Consider the following 21,184-nt stretch of genomic DNA (forward strand, 5'->3'; position numbering starts at 1 on the left):
TCGTTAAGGATCTGCTTTCCGCTGGGGTCATGATCCCAGAGTCCTGGGATTAAGCCCCGCATCAGGCTCTCTGGTTGGCGGGAGGCCTGCTTGTGTTCCCTCTCTCGCTTTCTCTCTCTCTGCAAATAAATACATAAAATATTTTTAAAATTTTAAAAATTAAAAAAAAAATAAATTCAGACTGGCTGGATTTCAGGGCTTAAGAGCCACATGTGCCTGGTGGCTACCTTACAGGGCAGCACGGGTCTAGGCTGGAGGTCTAGATCAGGAGACCCATAGCATCGGCATCACCTGGCAGTTTATTAGAAATGCACCTTCCTGGCTCTCTTACCCGACCCCACCAGATTCAGACTTTCCGCAAGGGTCCCAGGTGACTGGTATGTACATCAAGAACTCTTCTCTCTAGTGAAACATCATGTAGGGAGGCCAAGGGACTAGCCTGGCTTCTAGTAAGATAATGTTTTAGGTATTTCACGGCTGCCTTCTGGCTTTGTGTGTCATTTTGTGTTTAGGTTCATTATGCTTTTGGTTTTCTCTTTGGGAAGAGGAGGTTGAGAATTTTGCCTGACCGCCTTCCTACGCTGACGTATTGTCAGAAAACAAAAATAATTGCCAAGTGTTTAAACATCTCTTCCTACTCTGGGAGCAACGACCACAGCACTGGTTTTTAGTTCCTTTCAAAAGTAGCTTTCCTTAGAGGATTGAAGTAGTGAACATTCATCTCGCTAAAAATGTATGACTTACCCACTTTTTTGCCTAGTACTCTGCTAGACAGCAGGTATGGAAATCTGACCACTGAGCAATGTGCCAATTCAGTGGAATATTGGCAGGTTAACAATTGAAATACAGGATAATGGGGGTGTATAACGGCACATGTGTAGAAGAGAGAGCAACCAACCAGATGAAAGCCTTTTTTTTTTTTTAATTTATTTATTTGACAGAGAGTTCACAAGCAGGCAGAGAGGCAGGCAGAGAGAGAGGAGGAAGCAGGCTCCCTGCTGAGCAGAGAGCCCGATGCGATGCGGGGCTCGATCCCAGGACCCTGAGATCATGACCTGAGCCGAAGGCAGCGGCTCAACCCACTGAGCCACCCAGGCGCCCCCAGGTGAAAGGCTTTAAGCAAAGGTGCTGATTCAAGCAGAATAAGCAATACATGAAAAAACGTGAAAACTGTCAGGTTGTAAGGGGTTCTTGTATGTCATACCGAAAAGTTTAAACACAGACAATAGGAAGTGTTCCACAATTTTGAAATGAAAAAGTGGAAAACGAGTCTCCCTGTTCTCAGCATTTTATTTTAAGGCACAGACATCAATCCTCTTACCGCTGTATAAAGGTTGCTAAGTAATGGCAGTCATCATCGTCTAACATTTGTTAAGTGTTTTAATACATGCTGGCACTAGTACTCACATAGTCATCTTTGCTGACTTACCGGGCATAGACTAGTTAAGTAATTTGGCCAAGATCATATAGCTAATAAGTGGCAGACCTCAGATTTGGACTCAGATCTACCTGACTCTAGAGCCTGAGCATGGCTGAAGGATGGTGAGGAATTTGAGAGCAGCCCCAACATCACCTATTTTGGCCATCAGCAATTTCTTTCACACTCATAAGTTAACCTATAAAAGGGCAGAATCATAGCTTCCGTAACTTTAATATACCACAGACCTCTGCTTTCTCTAGATGATAACCCACGTCCTTGGAGATCCTGTATTAGTTTTCTGTTGTTGTGTAATAAATTACCATAAATTTAGCAGCTTAACACATACCTGCAATCTCAGTGTTTTCACGGATCAAGAGTCTGACGTGGCCTGGCTGTGTTCTCAGTGTCTCACATGGGTGATAGAAGGCTGCTTTCTTTCTCCAGGGTTTGGGGGCCTCTTTCAAATTCTTGGCAGAATTCAGGTCTTTGCCATTGTAGTCAGTTTTCTTGCTGGCTGCTGACTATGGCCATTCTCAACTCCCCCCACCATTCCCTGCTACCATGGCCTTCTCAGCATGGCAATTATTCCTTCAAGGGAAATGGGGAAAATCTCCACTGCCTCAGTTTCTGACTTCCTCCATTTCTGATGGCTTGACCCAGATTTAAAGGGCTCATGTGGTTAGATAAGGTCTGTCTGAATAATCTCTCTTGATTAACCCCAAATCAACTAATTTGGCTGATTTGTAATTTGTCAGTGCACATTTGGGTTGCTTCCATATCTTGGCTCCTGTAAATGACACTGCAAGAGACAGGACAGTGCAATCTGTATTTCCAAATTAATGTTTTTATTTTCTTTGGGTAATTCCCCAATAGTGGAATTACTGGATTGTATGATATTTCTATTTTTAATTTTTTGAGGAACCTCCCTGCATGGCTGCACCAGTTTACATCCCTACCAACAGTGCATAAGTATTCCTTTTGCTCCGTATCCTTGTCAACACTTGTTACCTGTCTTTTCGATTCTAGTCTTCCAACAGGTGTAAGGTGATTCTCATCGTGGTTTGGTTTGGTTTTGTTTTAAAGATTTTATTTATTTATTTATTTGACAGACAGAGATCACAAGTAGGCAGAGAGGCAGGCAGAGAGAGAGGAGGAAGCAGGCTCCCCCCTGAGCAGAGAGCCCGATGCGGGGCTTGATCCCAGGACCCTGAGACCATGACCTGAGCCGAAGGCAGAGGCTTTAACCCACTGAGCCACCCAGGCGCCCCCTCATCATGGTTTTGATTTGGACTTGCCTGCTGATTAGTGATGTTGAGCATCTTTTTATGTGTCTTTTGGTCATCAGCATGTCTTTTGTTGTTGTTGTTGTTAGAGAGAGAGAGAGTGCACAAGCAGGAGGAGCAGCAGACAGAGGGAGAAGCAGGCTCCCCGCTGAGCAAGGGGACTTGATTCCAGGAGACTTGATCCCAGGACCCTGGGATCATGACCTGAGCCAAAGGTAGATACTCAAATGACTGAGCCACCCAGGCATCCCAATTTGTTTGTTTGTTTTTAACTGTCTATTCAGGCCCTCTGCCCACTTTTTTAAAAAAAGGATTTATTTGTTTATTTGAGAGAGAGTGTGCATGCGAGTGGAGGGGAGAGGAGTAGAGGGAGAGGTGAAGCCGACTCTGCTGAGAGCAGAGCTCAGTGCATTCCACAGCCCTGAGATTCTGACCTGAGCGGAAACCAAGAGTCACACTCAACTGACTGAGCCACCCAGGCATCCTCCTCTGCCCATTTTAAAATCAGATTATTTATTGTTTATTTTTTGGTTTTAAGTTATTTATATATTTTGGGCATTAATGCATTAGCAGATTTGCATTTGCAAATATCTTCTCTCATTCAGTAGGCTGCCCTTTTGTTGATGGTTTCCTTGGCTGTGCAAAAGGTTTTTTAAATTTTTTTGGTTTTTGTTTGTTTTTTGTTTTTGTTTTGTTTTGGTATAGTCCCAATACTTTATTTTTCCCTTTTTGTCCTTGCTTTAGGAGACATACATATCTAGAAAAATGCTGCTAAGGCCAGTGTCCAAGATATTACTGCCTATATTTTCTTCTAGAAATTTTATAGTTTCAGGTCTCACATTTAGGCCTTTCATTCAATCTGAGTTTGTTTCTGTGTATGGTATAAGAAAAAGGGTCCTGTTTCAGTCTTTTGCCTATAGCTGTCTATTTTCCCCAGAACCAATTATTGAAGAGACTGTCTTTTCCCCATTGTATATTCTTGCCTCTCTGTTGCAGATTATTAATTGACTAGAAAAGCATGGGTTTATTTCTGGGCTCTGTATTCTGTTCTATTGGCCTATGTGTCTGGGTTTTTTTTTTTTAAGATTTTATTTATTTATTTGACAGACAGATCATAAGTAGGCAGAGAGGCAGGCAGAGAGAGAGAGGGAAGCAGGCTCCCTGCTGAGCAGAGAGCTCGATGTGGGGCTTGATCCCAGGACCCTCAGATCACGACCTGAGCTGAAGGCAGAGGCTTTAACCCACTGAGCAACCCAGGCACCCCTATGTGTCTGTTTTTGTGCCAGTATCATACTGTTTCAATTACTACAGCTTTGTACTATACCTTTAAACTTGGGATTGTGACACCTCCAACTTTGTTCTTTTTTTTTTTTTTTTAAGATTTTATTTATTTATTTGACAGACATCACAAGTAGGCAGAGAGCCACCCAGGCGCCCCAACTTTGTTCTTTGTTAAGATTGCTTTGGCTTTTTGAGGTCTTTTATGGTTCTGTACAAATTTTAGTATTATTTTAGTTCTGTAAAAAAGATTGTTGGTGTTTTGATAGGGATTGCATTGACTATATAGATTACCTTGAGTAGTCCAGACATTTTAATAGTATTTGTTCTTCCGGTCCATGAGCATGGAATGTCTATCTGTTTATATCACTTTAAATTTCTTTCATCAGTGTTTCATAGTTTTCAGAGTATAGGTCTTTCACTTCCTTGATTAAGTTTATTCTTAGGTATTTTTTAAAAAGATTTATCTATTTATTTGAGAGAGAGCACTAGAGAAAGAGGAAGCATAACTGGGAGGGGGGCGCAGAGGGAGAAGCAGGCTCCCGCTTAGCAGGAAGCCCAACAGGACTTGATCTCAGGACCCTGGGATCATGACCTGAGCCAAAGACAGACGCTTAACTGACTGAGCCACCCAGGCGCTCTTATTGTTAGGTATTTTATTCTCTTTTGGAGTAATTATCAATGGAATTGTTTTCTAAATTTCTCTTTCTGCTACTTCATTATTAGCATATAGAAACATGATTTCTATGTATCCTGCAACTAAATTAATTTTTTACTTATAATAGTTTTTTTTTGTGGCGTCTTCAGGGTTTTCTATGCATAGCATCATGTCATCTGCAAATAGAAGACAATTTAACTTGTTCCTTTTTTTTTTTTTAAGATTTTATTTATTTGTTTAACAGAGATCACAAGTAGGCAGAGAGGCAGGCAGAGAGAGAGGAGGAAGCAGGTTCCCTCCTGAGCAGAGAGTCTGATGCGGGTCTCGATCCCAGGACCCTGGGATCATGACCTGAGCCGAAAGCAGAGGCTTTAACCCACTGAGCCACCCAGGCACCCTAACTTGGTCCTTTCTGACTTGGATGCCATTTCTTTTTCTTGTCTGATTGCTGTGACTAGGACTTCCAGTACTATGTTGAATAAAGGTGTTAAGAGTGGATATTCTTGTTTCTGATCTAAAGAGGAAACAATTTTTTTTAAGGGCAGAGAATTTTTTTTTTTTAAGATTTTATTTATTTATTTGACAGACAGAGATCACAAGCAGACAGAGAGGCAGGCAGAGAGAGAGGAAGGGAAGCAGGGTCCCTGCTGAGCAGAGAGCCCGATGCGGGGCTCGATCCCAGGACTCCAGGATCATGACCTGAGCTGAAGGCAAAGGCTTTAACCCACTGAGCCACCCAGGGGCCCCTAGAGGAAACACTTGATTTTTCACCATTGAGTATGATGTTAACTGTGGGTTTTTCATAATATGGCCTTCATTATGTTGAGGTATATTTCACCTCTAAACCGACTTTGGTGATTGTGAGAGTTTTTATCATGAACAGATATAAAATTTTGTCAAATTTTTGTTTTTATTGAGATGATCGTTTTTATCTTTTGTTCTGTCAGTGTGGAGTATCACATTGATTGGTTTACAAATATTGAACCGTCCTTTTATCCCTGGAATAAATCCCATTTGATTGTGGTGAATGATCCTTTTAATATATTGTTGAATACAGCTTGCTAATGTTTTGTTGAGGATTTTTTTCTTCTTTGTTCATCAGAGATATTGGCCTGTATTTTGGTAGTTAGTTCTGGTAGTACCTTATGTTATTAATTCTTTTTTTCTTTTTAAAGATTTTATTTATTTATTTGACAGAGAGAGAGATCACAAGTAGGCAGAGAGGCAGGCAGAGAGAGAGGAGGAAGCAGGCTCCCTGCTGAGTGGAGAGCCCATTGAGGGACTCATCCCAGGACCCTGAGATTATGACCTGAGCCGAAGGCAGAGCCTTAACCCACTGAGCTACCCAGGTGCCCGAGTAATTCTTTTTTTCAATTAGTTATACATTGTTAGTGTCTGATGGCAGGAAGCATTTCCTATACAAATATACTTTTATCTTCCAGAAAGCTTGGTTAGTTTGACTTTTACTTACTATCTCTATAAAGTATAGAATTTTTGAAGCTAGGAATTGGACAATGATAAAACAGACTTTCTGGATTGTTTCCTCCTTTGAGCCATTTTATCTGAAAGTTGCATAGAATCTCCATACTGTTTATTCCTTAGAGAAAATATAAGATATAAATGTATCTGAGAGTTAAGATTCTGTTTTAAATTCTATTAATTATCTTTTGCTTCATGGTAAACCAACTTAAATTTTAGTGGCTTAAATGTTTAATTTTAAAACATAATTTATTGGGGCGCCTGGGTGGTTCAGTGGGTTAAAGCCTCTGCCTTCAGCTCGGGTCACTCAAAAAAACATAATTTATTATATTTCATAGTTTATTGGCTGGACTCAGCTGGGTGGTTCTCCTGCTGTTGGCTTGGGTCACTCATAGGCCTGGGACCTCAGCTGGGGCCGGAATGTCGTGAAATGTCTCCACACACATCTAGTACATTTGCTGAAGTGTCTGAAATGACCAGGGGTAGCTGTGCTGTCTCTCAGGGCAGTTATAGAGGCTTCTTACATGGTAGAAGCTGCCAGGCTCCTTGACGGCCCGCCCCAGAACTGGCAGTGTCACTTCTGCATTCTACTGGTCAAAGAAGGGAATAAGGATAGCTCAGATTCAAAGGGAAAAGGAAATAGATTCATCATCATAAGTGAAGCAGCCATGTTTAAACGGAAATGGAGGAAATAACTGGCAGCCTACTCTGCATATAGTTCATTCCTTTAGAGGGAATTTTAATTGATAGATGTTGATAAGGTGGTTAAGAAAGGAGGCTAGTTATGGCTGGAAGGGTTGCAGAGGTATATCTCCCCAACAGCTATATGCAGAGTGGGTAGGATTTTCAAAGAGGAGACAGAGGATACCTAAATATAGTGATTTCATTTAGAAACAGTTTGCCAAATAAATCAAGCAGTTTGAAGCATGAGGACTACTACGGGTGAGACCAAATGTCCAGTCAGCCCAAGATTCCAGTTCACAGTGATACTAGGGCTGCTCTGAGGGTAGCATGATGGTCAGCCTCAAAAAAGAATTTTCCTGATACAGACTTACCAGACATTAATTTATTGAAAGTCTTCCAGGTGTTACTGTATTTGGGGAGGACAGTTTTATTTGGGGAGTAATTTTATTGTGACTGTTCATTCTGTAAGAAGCTAATGGTCATACCTGCTCCCATCCCCAGCTTTTACTCCCACATACACTCAGGTATCAGGATCTTCATTTTATGATGAATCCAATTCATTCTATTCAAATCTTTTTAGTTTGTGCTTTTTTACCTCATCACCATATAGCAAGCTAAATTTTAGTTTTTCCTCATAGGAATACCATTTCCTTTTTTTTTTTTTTTTCCTCTCTTTGGTCCTTTTCTACTTAAGTATTTCTTGAGAAATACCAACTGGAGCTGTATGTGGTATTTCATCTATCTAAGGCCTTGTCTCAGATCTTGTTTATAATATCAACTCTTTATGACCAGAATTTCTTATTTGTGATTGCATTAGTTTTAGAGAGTAAATGTACAACTTCTAGGAATGAATTTACGATTTCTTAGGTTTTTGACAAATTAGGTTTCATTAGTCTAAATTTTAGTTTCCATCACGCTTGTTAGACTTGAATCTCATTCGCTGTTTTCTACCTGCCCAGAACTGCTTTGAGTTTTTTCTATGGTTTCTAACATGGGAAAATGATCATGTGCTAAGGGAGCACACAAGTGGTTGGTCCTGTACCCAACTTGGGAGGAAAGGCTTCCCAGGGAGAGTGAAATCTAGTGTGACCTGAAGGATGAATCCTAAATTAGCTGGATGAATGGGGGTGGAGAATAGGGGGTAATAATTTTCTGGGCAGAGGAAACATGCCTCAGTGTCAGAGAGTGCAGTGCCCTCTGAGTTATTGAAAGCAGTTCCTTATCATAGAAGAGGAATTCAGGATCGCAGGGGTTGAAACTAGGAATCTACAAGTTTTGGGATAGCGCCCCCCCCCCCATTTTTGTTTTGTTTTAGCACAGCCTGGTGCTCTTAAAGCCAAGTGTTAGGGGCACCTGGGTGGCTCAGTGGGTTAAACCTCTGCCTTTGGTTCAGGTCATGGTCTCAGGGTCCTGGGATCGAGCCCCACATTGAGCTCTCTGCTCAGCAGGGAGCCTGCTTCCCCCTCTCTCTCTGGTGCTCTGCCTCTTGTGATCGCTCTCTGGCAAATAAATAAAATCTTAAAAAAAAAAAAAAAAGTCAAGTGTTATGCAGGTTTTGTTGCCTCCATCTCAAATGCTTTTCCCTGACATCTTCACTAGGCTGGATCCAAATCATCATCCAGTTCTCAGCTCAAATTAATTGACTTTTCCAACTGTTCTTTCTATGCTGTCACATCAGAATGCATGTGTTTTAAAACTAATCTCTGAAATCAGCTTATGAGGCCTGTGTAATAGAATGTAAGCTCCCAAGAGTTTGCCTCTGTTGCTCACCACTATATTCCCAGAGCCTGAAACACTGCCTTTTTTTAATTGAAAACTTAATATGTACCAAGCACTGTTTTAGTTGCAATTATCAGGGAGTAAAATACAAAAATCCTTACTTTTGTGGCATTTTAGCCAGATTACATTCTATCAGGGAGAAGCAGACAAAACAATGTACAAGTAGAGTATACAGTATGTTAGAAGTCGGCAAACGCTCTAGGGAGCATGTGGTAGGGTTAAGTGGGATTGGGCATCTTGCGGTATTTAATTTTCCTTGAGAAGGTAATCTTGGAAGATTTGAAGGACATGGAGATGGAGTTAGACAAGAGATATAAGAGAAAGAGTGCCTGGAGGGAACAGCCAGTGCAAAATCCCTACGGCAGGAGTGTCTTTGCCTAGGCCGCATGAAGCTAGCAGACTGGGGCAGAGTGATGGAGAGGAAGGATAGCAGCTGAGGTCAGGGATGGAAGCCATGGCAATGTTTCTGATTTATACTCTGAAATGAGCCACTGAATAGCTTTCAGTAGGAGTGGATCTCTGCTGTCCTGTTTAGAACAGGCTATAAATGAGTCAAGTGTAACAGCAGGGAGAGCCATTAGAAGGCTGAAATGATGGACATAGAAATTTGACAGTCCTCAGCATATAGGTGGCATTAAAGCTGTAGGCCTGGATGTGATCACCAGGGGAATGCAGTTATCTCGTTCCATTCCATTTAAATTTGGCTTTAGAACACTCCTAACCATTCTAGGTGCTACTTCAGGAAGACTTTTAATAAAGGCTGGTAGCCAAATTAAGAAGTTCCAACTTCCTTTACATATTAACCTGAAGATGGAAATTATTTCATAACAATTTGGCAAGTATGTATCTGATATTTTGTTTCAATAAAAATAACCAAATCATTTTTTTCAGAAGTGTATTAACTTAAAAAAAAATAAATCTCCAAAAATGAAAATTAAAAATAACTTGCCTATCTTTATATTTTCATGTTTGGCACAACAGAAACAACCAATATTGTTTAATGGATATCCAGGAATCTTAAGTTATCATAATCATAACACATCAAGACACAAAACAAAATTACAAAAGGAAATTTATTTCAAAAGCATAAGGGAACATTTACATTTGAACAAGGTGATAACAGGTGTCTTGCAAAAGGAAAAAAAAAATCATGGCATGAAGTTTTTCTTTCAAATTTTTGAAGCAAAAATAACCTAAGATGTGTACTGTTGCCTTTGGAAAGGTAAGGGGAACGATGAGGTGGTAAAGGAAGGAACACAGTCAACTCAGTATCAAACTTGAGAAAGTTAAGTCACTTCTGCTCAGCATTTTTTTTTTTTTTTTTACAAATATGCTTTAAAAAAGAAAAAGAGGAAAAGTTACATTTATGTTCAAATTTATATAACTGTAGTTCCAATACAGTTGCTGTACTTGAAATGGCTTTAGGCCACCAGCTGATGCCTCTGAGGTCCAGACTATCTGGTCACAGTTTTCAAATGGCAATTCCATGTTCCTATGTCTTTTCGGATTCCAAGGGAGCTTAGGTTCAGCTCATACTCTTTTGGAATGTTTTAGAGATTATTGCCACCACTCCATAGTCAAGCTGACCAATTTCTTTTGCTCACTTGTATCATTCTGGTCTTTAAAAATATTTTTCCCATAAACATGTGCAGTAATTCTAACAAAGGGGTTTCGCTTTTTCCCCAATGTAGAGGTAACAGTAATGTAGACACCTGCATTAGAATCACAAACTATTCCTCGAAAAATATGTCAAACTACTAGAAAATGTCATTCAGGCATTGAATTTGAATAGCAAACTTGGGGAGGGAAGATTAACTGTGGAACAAAAACATATGAATCATTCAAAAGGCAGAGCAAAAGGGCCTATGCTACTAAAAATGCCCATGACATTAAACACTCCACAAACCCCCCCGTCTGTTGTTTTAACCTAAAGATTCTATCAGCTAACTTATACAATAATTTTGATTAATAACCTGAGAAGTTAAAATCTTGAAAGTGGCAAAAGCAAACCAAGAGAGCATCCCTTGCTTATTGGTACACAATGTTTTCAAGTCACTTTTCCTGGGTTGCCCTGGTTATTAAATCCCCAAATTCTAAATTAATCTAGCGCATCCTGTAGAAACCTATATGTACATCAGATTCAATATTTTGGCTGTATTTCTCCAGCAGGGATCTCCAAATTTATCTTTGAAAACGCAGCCTTGGTTTATTTTTAGTTTTAAATAACAATAATCATGTAAGTGCAACTGACTCAAAATCCCTCACTACTGGGAGGAAAACCTAGGTAACAAGTTAATGGATTCAGCCTCAAAAAGGATCATCACCGTGTCAAAGACTACCCGTTCCAGGAATTTAAAAAAAAATGATTTATGTTGTGTAGTCAAGTTTCACAGCACGCATATATACACACACACACATATATGCTTATGTATGCATGTATATTATACATACACATTTCTATTCAAATAGTAAGATCCCATAGTCAAAAGTTTATATCTAACATATGGAGAAGAGTTAAGTAAAGGGTGCAAAGCAACTTACTTCCTCCTAAAAATGTAATGTAATTTCTACATTTTAAGAAAGCTGGTAAGTATTTTGCTTTTACAACACTAGGTAGGAAATGCCTAGCAGCTTTATTAAAAATAATGAAAATAAAATGTTAAGATCGACCATTACTCTTCTCCATATATTGGGGGGGAAAAGAGAGGGTAGAGGAAATCAATAACCTTTCAACTTTCATCTTTACCAGTTATCAGAAATAGACTGAATTTCATTACATTTTAGACTCGAATAGCTTTCAATAACAAATTACCAAGATGTTTAAAAGTAAAAGATTCACAATATGAAGTCTGAATAATGATGATATTGCAAAAACAAGTCAAGATTGTGGACAAAGCATCCAAAAATATCACTGTGGTTTTTACCTTGGACACAACCATGGTCTGTTACAAAAGTAGATCATACATACAAAGGTATAAAGAACATTAAGTTTTTAGCTGAAGGCAGCAGTCCTTTTAAAGGGACATCCCCGGCAATCCAATGAGTAGTAGAATTTAAGTATTATTAAGCTCATGACAATGCTGAAGAATGTGATGTCTTACTCAGTAGAGTCTTCCCCGACTACGATTTCCTCGTGCTCCCCAACCTCGGCCACCTCTACTTCCCCTGAAGGCTCCTCTCTGCTCTACGAAAAAGCGAACAAGGGTTTAGGTCTTGCTCAGGACTTCACGGTACAGCAAACACAGAAGCGTAACTCATAGCTTTGAGCGTGTAGCAGCCGGCTCTATGAAAGTAGCGCTAGCATTCTGTTAGTCTGTAAACTCAATCTGTACATAAAACCAGGGCAACACCTACACTAAAGCACATATGGCAAGATGTCAAATATATTCAGAGTAGGTACTCAATTAAAACACACAAGATATTTAAAGGTGACAATGTTATAAGTACATTTCTTCGTTCTTTATTTTGATGGCTATCACTACTAAAGATAATTACACTATAAAAATTTCTATACTTGATATGGAATTAACAAAAAGCCACTGGCCTTCAAAAGCTAGTGCCATGAATGCAAAATATCTTGAATTATCACTGATCAATTTTGAAAAATTATGCTAGACTGAAAAGCATACCTTTCAAATGCAGTGAATAGGCAATCTGTTTTGGTCACAATATTTCAAGCACCTAGACTCACAAAAATGTGGGTATAAAGCCAACAGCTTTTCTCACTGCTTTATCAGCTACATGAGCTGCTCAGAGCACTGCCAAAAAGGTGATTATGTACAGAGTGCTTAGATTACTGATGTACAGTAAGTATATCTTTTGCTGAAAAATCAAGTCACTTGTGTCATACAGTAGAATGAGTCTTTGATTCATTCACTGGTTACTCTCTTTTATCGCTCCAGAGAAATATTCCTTTAAGGAGTCTTTCCAGTGAAGAAAACTGATTGACGTTATCAGACAGGTTGGACTTTTCATCATACATAAATAAGAGCCTCAAACTTCTAATTCCAGAGGTCAAATCTCTTCATTGAACTTTTAAACTTCCTCATTGCAACAATCCTGTTAGGAGCAATAAAAACCACCTGGCGTTGCTGTTTTGGATCCGTAATGTTGAATGGTTGAAAAATTCCTATTAAGTCCATATTGCAACCCTTTTTTTGACATTATGGCTAGAAATATAATTACTTTATTTGGGTAATGTTTTTACCACCCCCGCCCAGCAACCATGAGTTAGAAAACTAACTCGACCTTTCCCCAACTTAGCCAATATTTATGTTTAATAGAATGGGATCTGATTCAAAGTCATCGTTCATGTCATGGAACATTTTTCTCAGTTGATCCATTTGAAAGCCTTTTAAATGACACCACCATGTTTATTACCCCTTGAACATTCTCAGAAAATCAGAGGTGGTCTAAGGGTAAGATGCTCCCCGTAATTTTGCAGTGACTGTAACAGGGAGCATAGCAACCCTTATGTAGGCTGTAACTCTTGCATTTTTGACTGTTTAAGACTTGGCCTTATCTATGCAGATGTCAGCACATTTCCCCCTACTGTACTCATTATAAAACCTTCCATTTTTCAGTTAACAACACACTTAACAAATTAACATCTTTTTTTAAAACAAATTAACATCTTCATAGGAATCATTATTACCTATTAGCTAAGTGACTACTAAAATACACCCTTTCAATTGTTTTTAAGATTTTATTTACTCATGAGAGAGTGAGAGTGCGTGTACATACACACACGTACATGTACACACACACACACACAAGCTGGAGGGGAGGGTAGAGGCAGAGGGAGAAGCAGGCTCCCTGCTGAGCAGGGAGTCCAATTTGAGGCTCCAACCCAGGACTCTGGGATCATGACCTGAGCTGAAGGCAGACACTTAGATTCAGCTACCCAGGCACCCCTCAACTGTTCAACTATATCAATATTACATACACTGTATGAAGATATTGTTCGATATGGTTATCTTTCCTATACTGGCTATTTCTTTTTGCTCTGCAATGGATGTAGCCATTTCTACAGTTCAGGAAGTCTCCAAATTTTCTTTCTTTGAAGGGCTCCATCCTGAGGGACCAGTCTGCACTTTTGGATCTTTTCAGTGGTTTCAAGCTTACATTACTAACTTGAAAAACCACTGCTCCCAGTTAAAATTATACTTTATTTTTACAGTCTAAAAAGGTAAAAGATGAAGGATACAAGTCACAACATATAGCATGTTCAGTATTTCTGGATTACTGGGCAATTCTGTATGCAGGAAGGAAAACCAAACATGAGCAGGTGTTTGTAAATACTTCAACTGAAAATGTACCAGGAAGCCAAACTGACTACATATATATAAAGCAAATAAAAGACCTTGAATAGTAAAGTGATAAACTTGGATAAGGAAAAAAAAAGTCTACATAAGCCTGCCTGGATTCAAAAAACAATCACAAATATGGCTCTTCTATGATGAATAAGTTCCAGCCTATGAAACTGGAACAGTCTGTTTATTTCACTGTAATAAGACTGTACATTAATACTACCTGATTCTCTAATAACCAAAAAGAGTCAATTTCCTAACCCCTCAGCATACATGATCTTAAAAAAAAAATCCAACCAGTTTTTGGAAAGATAGATAAAATAAAACGTGAGCTTGACTGACAAAGAAAAGTGGAATTACAATGATTTTGCCAAATGTGGTTAAGAAAATCTATCTACTAAGTGACATTAAAACATGTTCTCCTCTCCAATTTTGAGGCAACACTGATATCCCAGGGAAAAAAAAAAGCAATGTGCTTCTTTCTTCTGGACACACTGTCAGTTCCCTAAGGAAAGGACACAAAAAAGGTGGAGAAAAATTTGATGTAGATAGGTCTTCCAAATCCCATCTGTAGTATCAAGAACTGTTTTCAACTGAATGTGTAAAAGAAAGCCAAGAACTCTTAAAATTGCTACTGTGAAAATACCTATGACCTGTTAACATTCAACTCCAAAATGTAAAATGCTAGCAGAAATTTTGCTGCCACTTTCCAATAAAAAGAGTCAGAGTTTAGTTTGCTTTGTAATTCTGTTTATGACTAGCACCCCAAGGACAAGGTTGACCCCTTTAGGAATATTAAAGTACTGTAATATCAGACACAAAAAAAACAATTAACAGGCAAGCTTGTTCTGCCTTTGTTACTTTGAGGACTATAAACAACTGTAGTTATAAGGGACTCAGATTTTCTACCGACAGTGAAAAACAATCACCACTAAGGCTTTGTATTTTTCACATCTCTTTTCCACATGCATTGTATCATCTGATTCTCACCATCAGGCAGCCAGTGAGTTCACATGGCAGAATCCTCCTGGAAACTCAGGAGTAACTCACTTGTCCAAGTGACAAGGAATACAATTCTCTATGCATTGTCATTGCTTTCAATTACTTTACATTTAAGCAAAATGAAGATAGTATTTGAGTTAATAATTGGATTTTAAGAATAATTCTCATAGACACATTACATGATACAAGTGACAGAAGACTATCTTTGTTGCAATGAGGTAGCAGAATCCTTTCAATTTATAAAATGTTTTCACAAATACTGTTTTTTTCCCCTTATTTGAAATTTTTAAGAGTGCTATGTTGTCCCTATTTTTCAAGTTAAGAAAAGAGGCTAAGAAATGTATATTTACATATTAAGGAAATGATTCCAGTGATCTTTCCTACACTAATTTGCTTCCAAACCTGACTGGAGTAGAGGGGTCATTTCACAATCTAAAAACTGCTTTTCTACAATGTTTGCTCAGATATTAAAGGAATCTAGCTATTGTAGGATGACTTTAATGTCACGATTACCTCACCCTGGAAATGATTATAGACAGTCTATGTTTCAGAATGTGTTTTAAGAATAATTACTGAAGAATTAGTTCAGACCAGTAAATAAGACCAGCCATAATAAGTATTTTCAGTTGCAAATATTACTAAATTTATCTTTTTCTTCTTTTTAAAGATCTTATTTATTTATTTGACAGAGAAAGACACAGCGAGAGAGGGAACACAAGCAGGGGTAGTGGGAGAGGGAGAAGCAGGCTTCCCTCTGGGCAGGGAGCCTGACTCGGGGCTCGATCCCACCACCTTGGGATCATGACCTGAGCCAAAGGCAGCCGCCTAACAACTGAGCCCCCCAAACTCCCCTAAGCTTTGTCTTCTTAAGCAAGATTAAGGAGCTGATTCAGTGATATTTCATCCTTTCTTCTTTGAAAGAATCCATCAGACTCTAAGTCAAATGAAATAAACTTCACTTCTTCACAGCACTGGGAGACAATGGACTAGTGGGAAGCTCTCCTGGCACCAATGGCTAACACTGACAGGGAGACTGCACCTGGGCAGTGGAGACAGACTGCAATGGGACACACCTTCCTTGCCAGATGATACTTTAAACATCTGACTCCACTTCTAGGACTTTTCCTTTTCAACTAGTTAAGAAGATGGAAGACAAGCAGGAGGCAGAAAAGGTCCAAGAAGATTACTGATATCCTCACATCTGCCAGAAGCTGTAACTACTCCTGAGGGAGAATGCACAGAATGTCTTGCCTTGAAGTTACAACAGGGAAAACCAGGAATGGATGGTTCATGCCAACTTCCTTCGTTTTGTTCCTTCCTCTGAATACAAGAGGCATATTATCTTTTCTAAGTTCTTTTCTAAGTACTGCATGCTCTATTTAGTGAGCCCATAAGGAAGGGTTAGAAAGAAATGGGGTAACTTGTTTCCCCAATAGCTCTCATTTCCCAAGCTACCTCAGAAGTCAGTGGAAAAAAGTATTATATATGTGACTATATATAATTAATAATTAAAATCAACTGTTACACAATTTCTGCCTAATTTCTCATATTGCTTGTACCCAAACGGAAACGCTCACCATAATTAAAGTTGCTCAAATTGCTGCTATATTTCCCACTAGGAGGATTATATATCTGCCTGGCATCCCTTTTTGGTCCAGCTGAAGATTTCTTGGGTGGTGAACCAGAAGTTGTATCTTCATTGGCTCTCTTCTGCCTATAATGGTAAGAAGAATGGCAATAAAAAAATTCTATTACCAGAGGCCATTAAAACCCTTGTAATTTAGCGTATCAGTTACAAAAGACATCCCAAAGATGATAGTTACATCAGAAAAAAGGAAATAACATTCTGAGGTCATCAAATTAACTGTGCCTTCGTAATCCACACAATGCCAGAGGGGATTTACAAGGCTTGAAAATAATCTGGAATATGTGACTACAAAATTTTAAGGGCAAATGACTTAGTTTGTAAAATTTGTCAAAAGTCTATGCCACAGAAGTACAGACAACCCTGAAAATGCCAGGGTTATTCTGTACCTACTTATTTGATATACACTGCAATTAGACTTTATATTTTAAGTCATGCTTCTAATACTCATATTTTAACATCTTATTAAGACTATTTAACTGGTAAGATACTCTTCTGTATAGTAAATATAACATCTAAATTCAGATTTTCATATTTATAAATCATAACTATTAGAACACTTACAATTCTTTTAAATATATCTTACCCAATTTCAACCTTCTGTACAGGTTTCCAGGATAATGTTACTGTGCTTTTATAAGAAGGAGGAATGTGGAAGAGATCCTAAAAAGACAAAATGAAGACAAGATTTCTAATATATCTGGTGGTATGGAGAATGGTGGTGAGGGTAAGAAACATGGAGACATCTTAAAGTTTAGGAGAGAATAAGTTCTTATCTATCCTTGTTCACCTAAAAAAAAGTTGCAAGAGAAAAAACAAACAGATGATTTTGTTTACAAATTATATCTATTACACTTCATTAATGTCATTTTGTATGTATCACTTCAGAAACTGTAGTAAAGTTTTTTTTTTTATTGTTTTGTTTTATTCATTTATTTGAGAGAGAGAGAAAGAGAGCACATGAGCTCCAGCACGAGGTGTGGGGCAAAGGGAGAGGGAGAAGCAGACCCCCACTCGCTGAGGAAGAAGCCTGACATGGGGCTTGACCCCAGGACCCTGGGATCATGACCTAAGCCAAAAGCAGTTGCTTAACCAAATGAGCCACCCAGGCATCCCTAGCTAACTTTTTTCTAAATGATGATCGTTTAGAATTCCAGGATAAAATATATCAACTGTAATAAAACGAAGTCTTAAATATTTCTTTTGCACAGATGCAGTCACTGAGGTGCCTTAAGGGAAAAAGAATGGTGCAAACTATATTTGCTTTTGCAGATTTTTAAGTGTTTCAAAATTAGAACAAAACTAGAAAACTAAAGGCCTGGTTAGTATTTTTCTTCTTCTCAAATATCTATAAGTTACCAATAAAGGAAAAACCCACAAGACTTAAATACCAAGTTATTAGTATATGGTAATGCAAATGTTTGCTCAATTTAAATGTTAAAGTAACTAAAATAATCTAACCTCATGATATCCTCAAAATTTAGATGGATTTCTAAACATATTTATTATTAGTTTTTTACCTAACATTTCTTATCAGCTTTTGATTTTTAAAAAAGATTTCATGTATCTATTAGAGAAAGAGTGAGTGGGACAGATGGGGGGAAAGAATCTGAAGCAGACTCTATATTGGTGCAGAGCCAAAAATGGGGCTCAATCCCAGGACTGTGAGATTATGACCTGAGCTGAAACCAAGAGTAAGACACCCAACCGACTAAGACACTAAGGCAGCCCACTCTGATTTTTATATATCAGTAAAATTTGATTAAACTGTTCTTTCTGCAGTTAAACATTAATAAAAACCATCACAATATGAAACAAGTCTACTGTGCCAGATAAATGCAGGAAATTAGCGGTAAAGTCCTTTGGATCAAAAATGCTTGAGGTTTCTAACTAGACTCATTTAACATATGATAATGTTACTAAAGAAAGGAATTTTACTGTATCTATATATGAGAAAATGGATGTTGGCTGAATCTATTTGTGGTAGTAATAATTTCATTGTATATGTATGTTAATCGTATATACTTTAAACTGATAACAATGATATGTATAAATTATTTCTCAAAAAAATCACATTTTGATATATGAATTCACTGTTTGAAATTATTATTTTTAAGGTTTGAAATAAGTAGTGGCTAAAATTATGGAAAGAGCCCAAATGTCCACTGACCAATGAATGGATAAAAAAAATGTGGCGTGTGTTTGTGGGTGTGCATGTTTATACATACATATATATTAGAATATTACTCAGCCATCAAAAAGAATGAAAGCTGGCCATTTGTAACAATAGGGATGGAACAGAAGTGTATTATGCTAAGTGAAATAAGTCAAAGAACGATCATGATTTCACTCATACGTGGAATTTAAGAAACAAAACAGATGGAACACAGGAGAAGGGAAAGAAAAATAAGATAAAAACAGAGGGGGCATCTGGGTGGCTCAGCTGGTTAGACGACTGCCTTCGGCTTGGGTCATGATCCTGGAGTTCCGGGATCAAGTCCCACATCAGGATCCCTGCTCAGTGGGGAGTCTGCTTCTCCCTCTGACCTTCTCCCCTCTCATACTCTCTAAATAAATAAATAAATAAATAAAATCTTAAAAAAAGAAAAAAGATAAAAACAGAGGGAGGCCATACAGAGGGGTGCTGGAGGAGAGGTTGTGGGGAATGGGTTAAATGGGTGGTGGGTATAAAGAAGGCATTTGTTGGGATGAGCACTGGCTGTTATATGTAAGTGATGGGTCACTAAATTCTACTCCTGAAGCCACGACTACACTTACATTAACTGACTTGAATTTAAATTAAAAAATAAATAAATAAAAGGAGTAAAATTATAAGATTTTCTTAGGAGATGGGAGTACTCGCACCTCTTCTCTTTCCATGATACTCATTCCTTAATGTCTCACTGTTGCTTTCTCTGAAAAGTTTCCCTCTCTTCTGATAAAAAGTAATGATTCCATGGGAAAGTTACCAGATTCGAGTTAGGAGTATACCACCAGTCCTAATTTTGTTATTATCAGGCTTTGTGCTCTAGGTTTTAGAAAACTCATTGCTTTTTCCACCTGGCTACAATACTGTTGACTTATAGAAACAAGTGATGGTTACTTTGTTGTGATTCTTTTTGTTTTTCCCCTCTCAGATTGTCTTCTGTTCAGATTAATGTTTACCTGGGGAGGGTAAAGAGAACTGGAGTGTATTTATGGTTTGATGGTAAGGTACAGCTTAGCCTACAGTACAGAAAGCTCTAAATTTATTATATAGACAAGTTAACAGAAGAGACTATAGGGAAACATTTCAAGGGCCACACAGGCTTGTTCATCCTTAATGTAAGCAAAGTGGGGTTTTACTGGCCATTTGAAAGGACCCAACAGACCAGCAGAACTTAAGTCCGTGAAATTTCTGAGTCTAAATGTATTTGTTCCAATGCTTTGGGTCAGAGAAAATCTGCATGCCTCCCTTTGACTGCAGTATCTTCTGCAATAACTTTTATTTTATTTATTTTTTTTTTAAAGATTTTATTTATTTATTTGACAGAGAGAGATCACAAGTAGACAGAGAGGCAGGAAGAGAGAGAGAGGGAAGCAGGCTCCCTGCTGAGCAGAGAGCCCGATGTGGGACTCGATCCCAGGACCCTGAGATCATGACCTGAGCCGAAGGCAGCGGCTTAACCCACTGAGCCACCCAGGCGCCCTGCAATAACTTTTAAATGACTTTATGATAGCTACAGAAATGGCACTTGGTATTACAGAAAGCATAAAGCCTTAAAAGGCCGAATGCCTGGAATACAATGGTACCATTACAGATCTAAAGACACATGGATAACCTCTTGCACAAACTTTCTAGCTAGCTGGAAGGACTGGGTAAGAAAGAACACTTACCTTGATTAAAACATTAATATTATTTGTTATTTTCAGTGCAACAACTTTAATCTTGTTCTGCAAAAGGAAAACAAAAGTGCCAATAACTTTTATGATGCATATCCCATTCCCATATAGAACTGGAATAATTATACTTTTCTTTCAGAGTCATTTCTGCTTATTCCCACTTCTTGACTCTAAACCAGTGTAGAAATGGCAAAGAAAGAAAATAATCTTTATGTTCTCTTGACAGGTTAGAATATTAAAGTGTTATCTACCACTTATCTGAAAAAATGAGTGAAAGACTGGTCTTACGTATATATGAGTTGTTTTAAAACTCATTAGCTTAAGTTATAGGAAGACCTAATGAAAACTTAAAATATTTCATGGGAAGTGTGATGAAGATTGATCACAATAGCTGAGATGAGAGAAATCCAAAAATCCCAACACAAACACACATACAGTTTGGTTTAGAATTGGCAATTTAATCCTTTTCTCAATGTAAATTGCTATTTTTCCAAAAGGTAAAAATTAAAATATCACATCGTCAATCAAATATTTGAACAAAATGTGCTAATGAGACCCTAGTGAAAGACTGGTATGTATCTAAGTTTGTAACACTGCTCACAAACTTGGACATATTCGAAATATTTCAATGAGGATAAAAATATAACTTAGCAAATAACTAGGCAATCTTCTAATATCTTATTGTATCTTCAACACAGACTTGTATTACCAGTTCAAATGACGTCAAATGTTACATTTCGACATACGAATTGAGACTGAATTTAC

The 21,184-nt window shown here is 38.2% G+C and overlaps 1 protein-coding gene across 4 annotated transcripts in view; it reads right to left on the minus strand.

The window, feature by feature from the left end:
- Positions 1 to 9,635: 9,635 nt before the first annotated feature.
- Positions 9,636 to 21,184, minus strand: part of LOC111149740 (apoptosis inhibitor 5) — a 28,289-nt gene continuing 16,740 nt past the window's right edge. For 3 of the 4 annotated variants that reach the window (XM_022506986.1, XM_022506984.1, XM_022506985.1), the window contains 4 exons: positions 20,414 to 20,470; positions 17,124 to 17,200; positions 16,470 to 16,606; positions 11,675 to 11,760 (listed from right to left, as the gene is read on the minus strand). In XM_022506986.1, the coding sequence (XP_022362694.1) occupies positions 11,738 to 11,760; positions 16,470 to 16,606; positions 17,124 to 17,200; positions 20,414 to 20,470 (294 nt within the window). In that variant the 3' untranslated portion in view covers positions 11,675 to 11,737. Of the gene's footprint in view, positions 11,766 to 16,469; positions 16,607 to 17,123; positions 17,201 to 20,413; positions 20,471 to 21,184 lie in introns of all 4 variants that reach the window. The other variant, XM_022506983.1, reaches the window with a different exon arrangement.

Source organism: Enhydra lutris, unplaced genomic scaffold, assembly GCF_002288905.1.
Source record: "Enhydra lutris kenyoni isolate GAN:26980312 unplaced genomic scaffold, ASM228890v2 scaffoldscaffold22, whole genome shotgun sequence".
Lineage (NCBI taxonomy): Eukaryota > Metazoa > Chordata > Mammalia > Carnivora > Mustelidae > Enhydra > Enhydra lutris.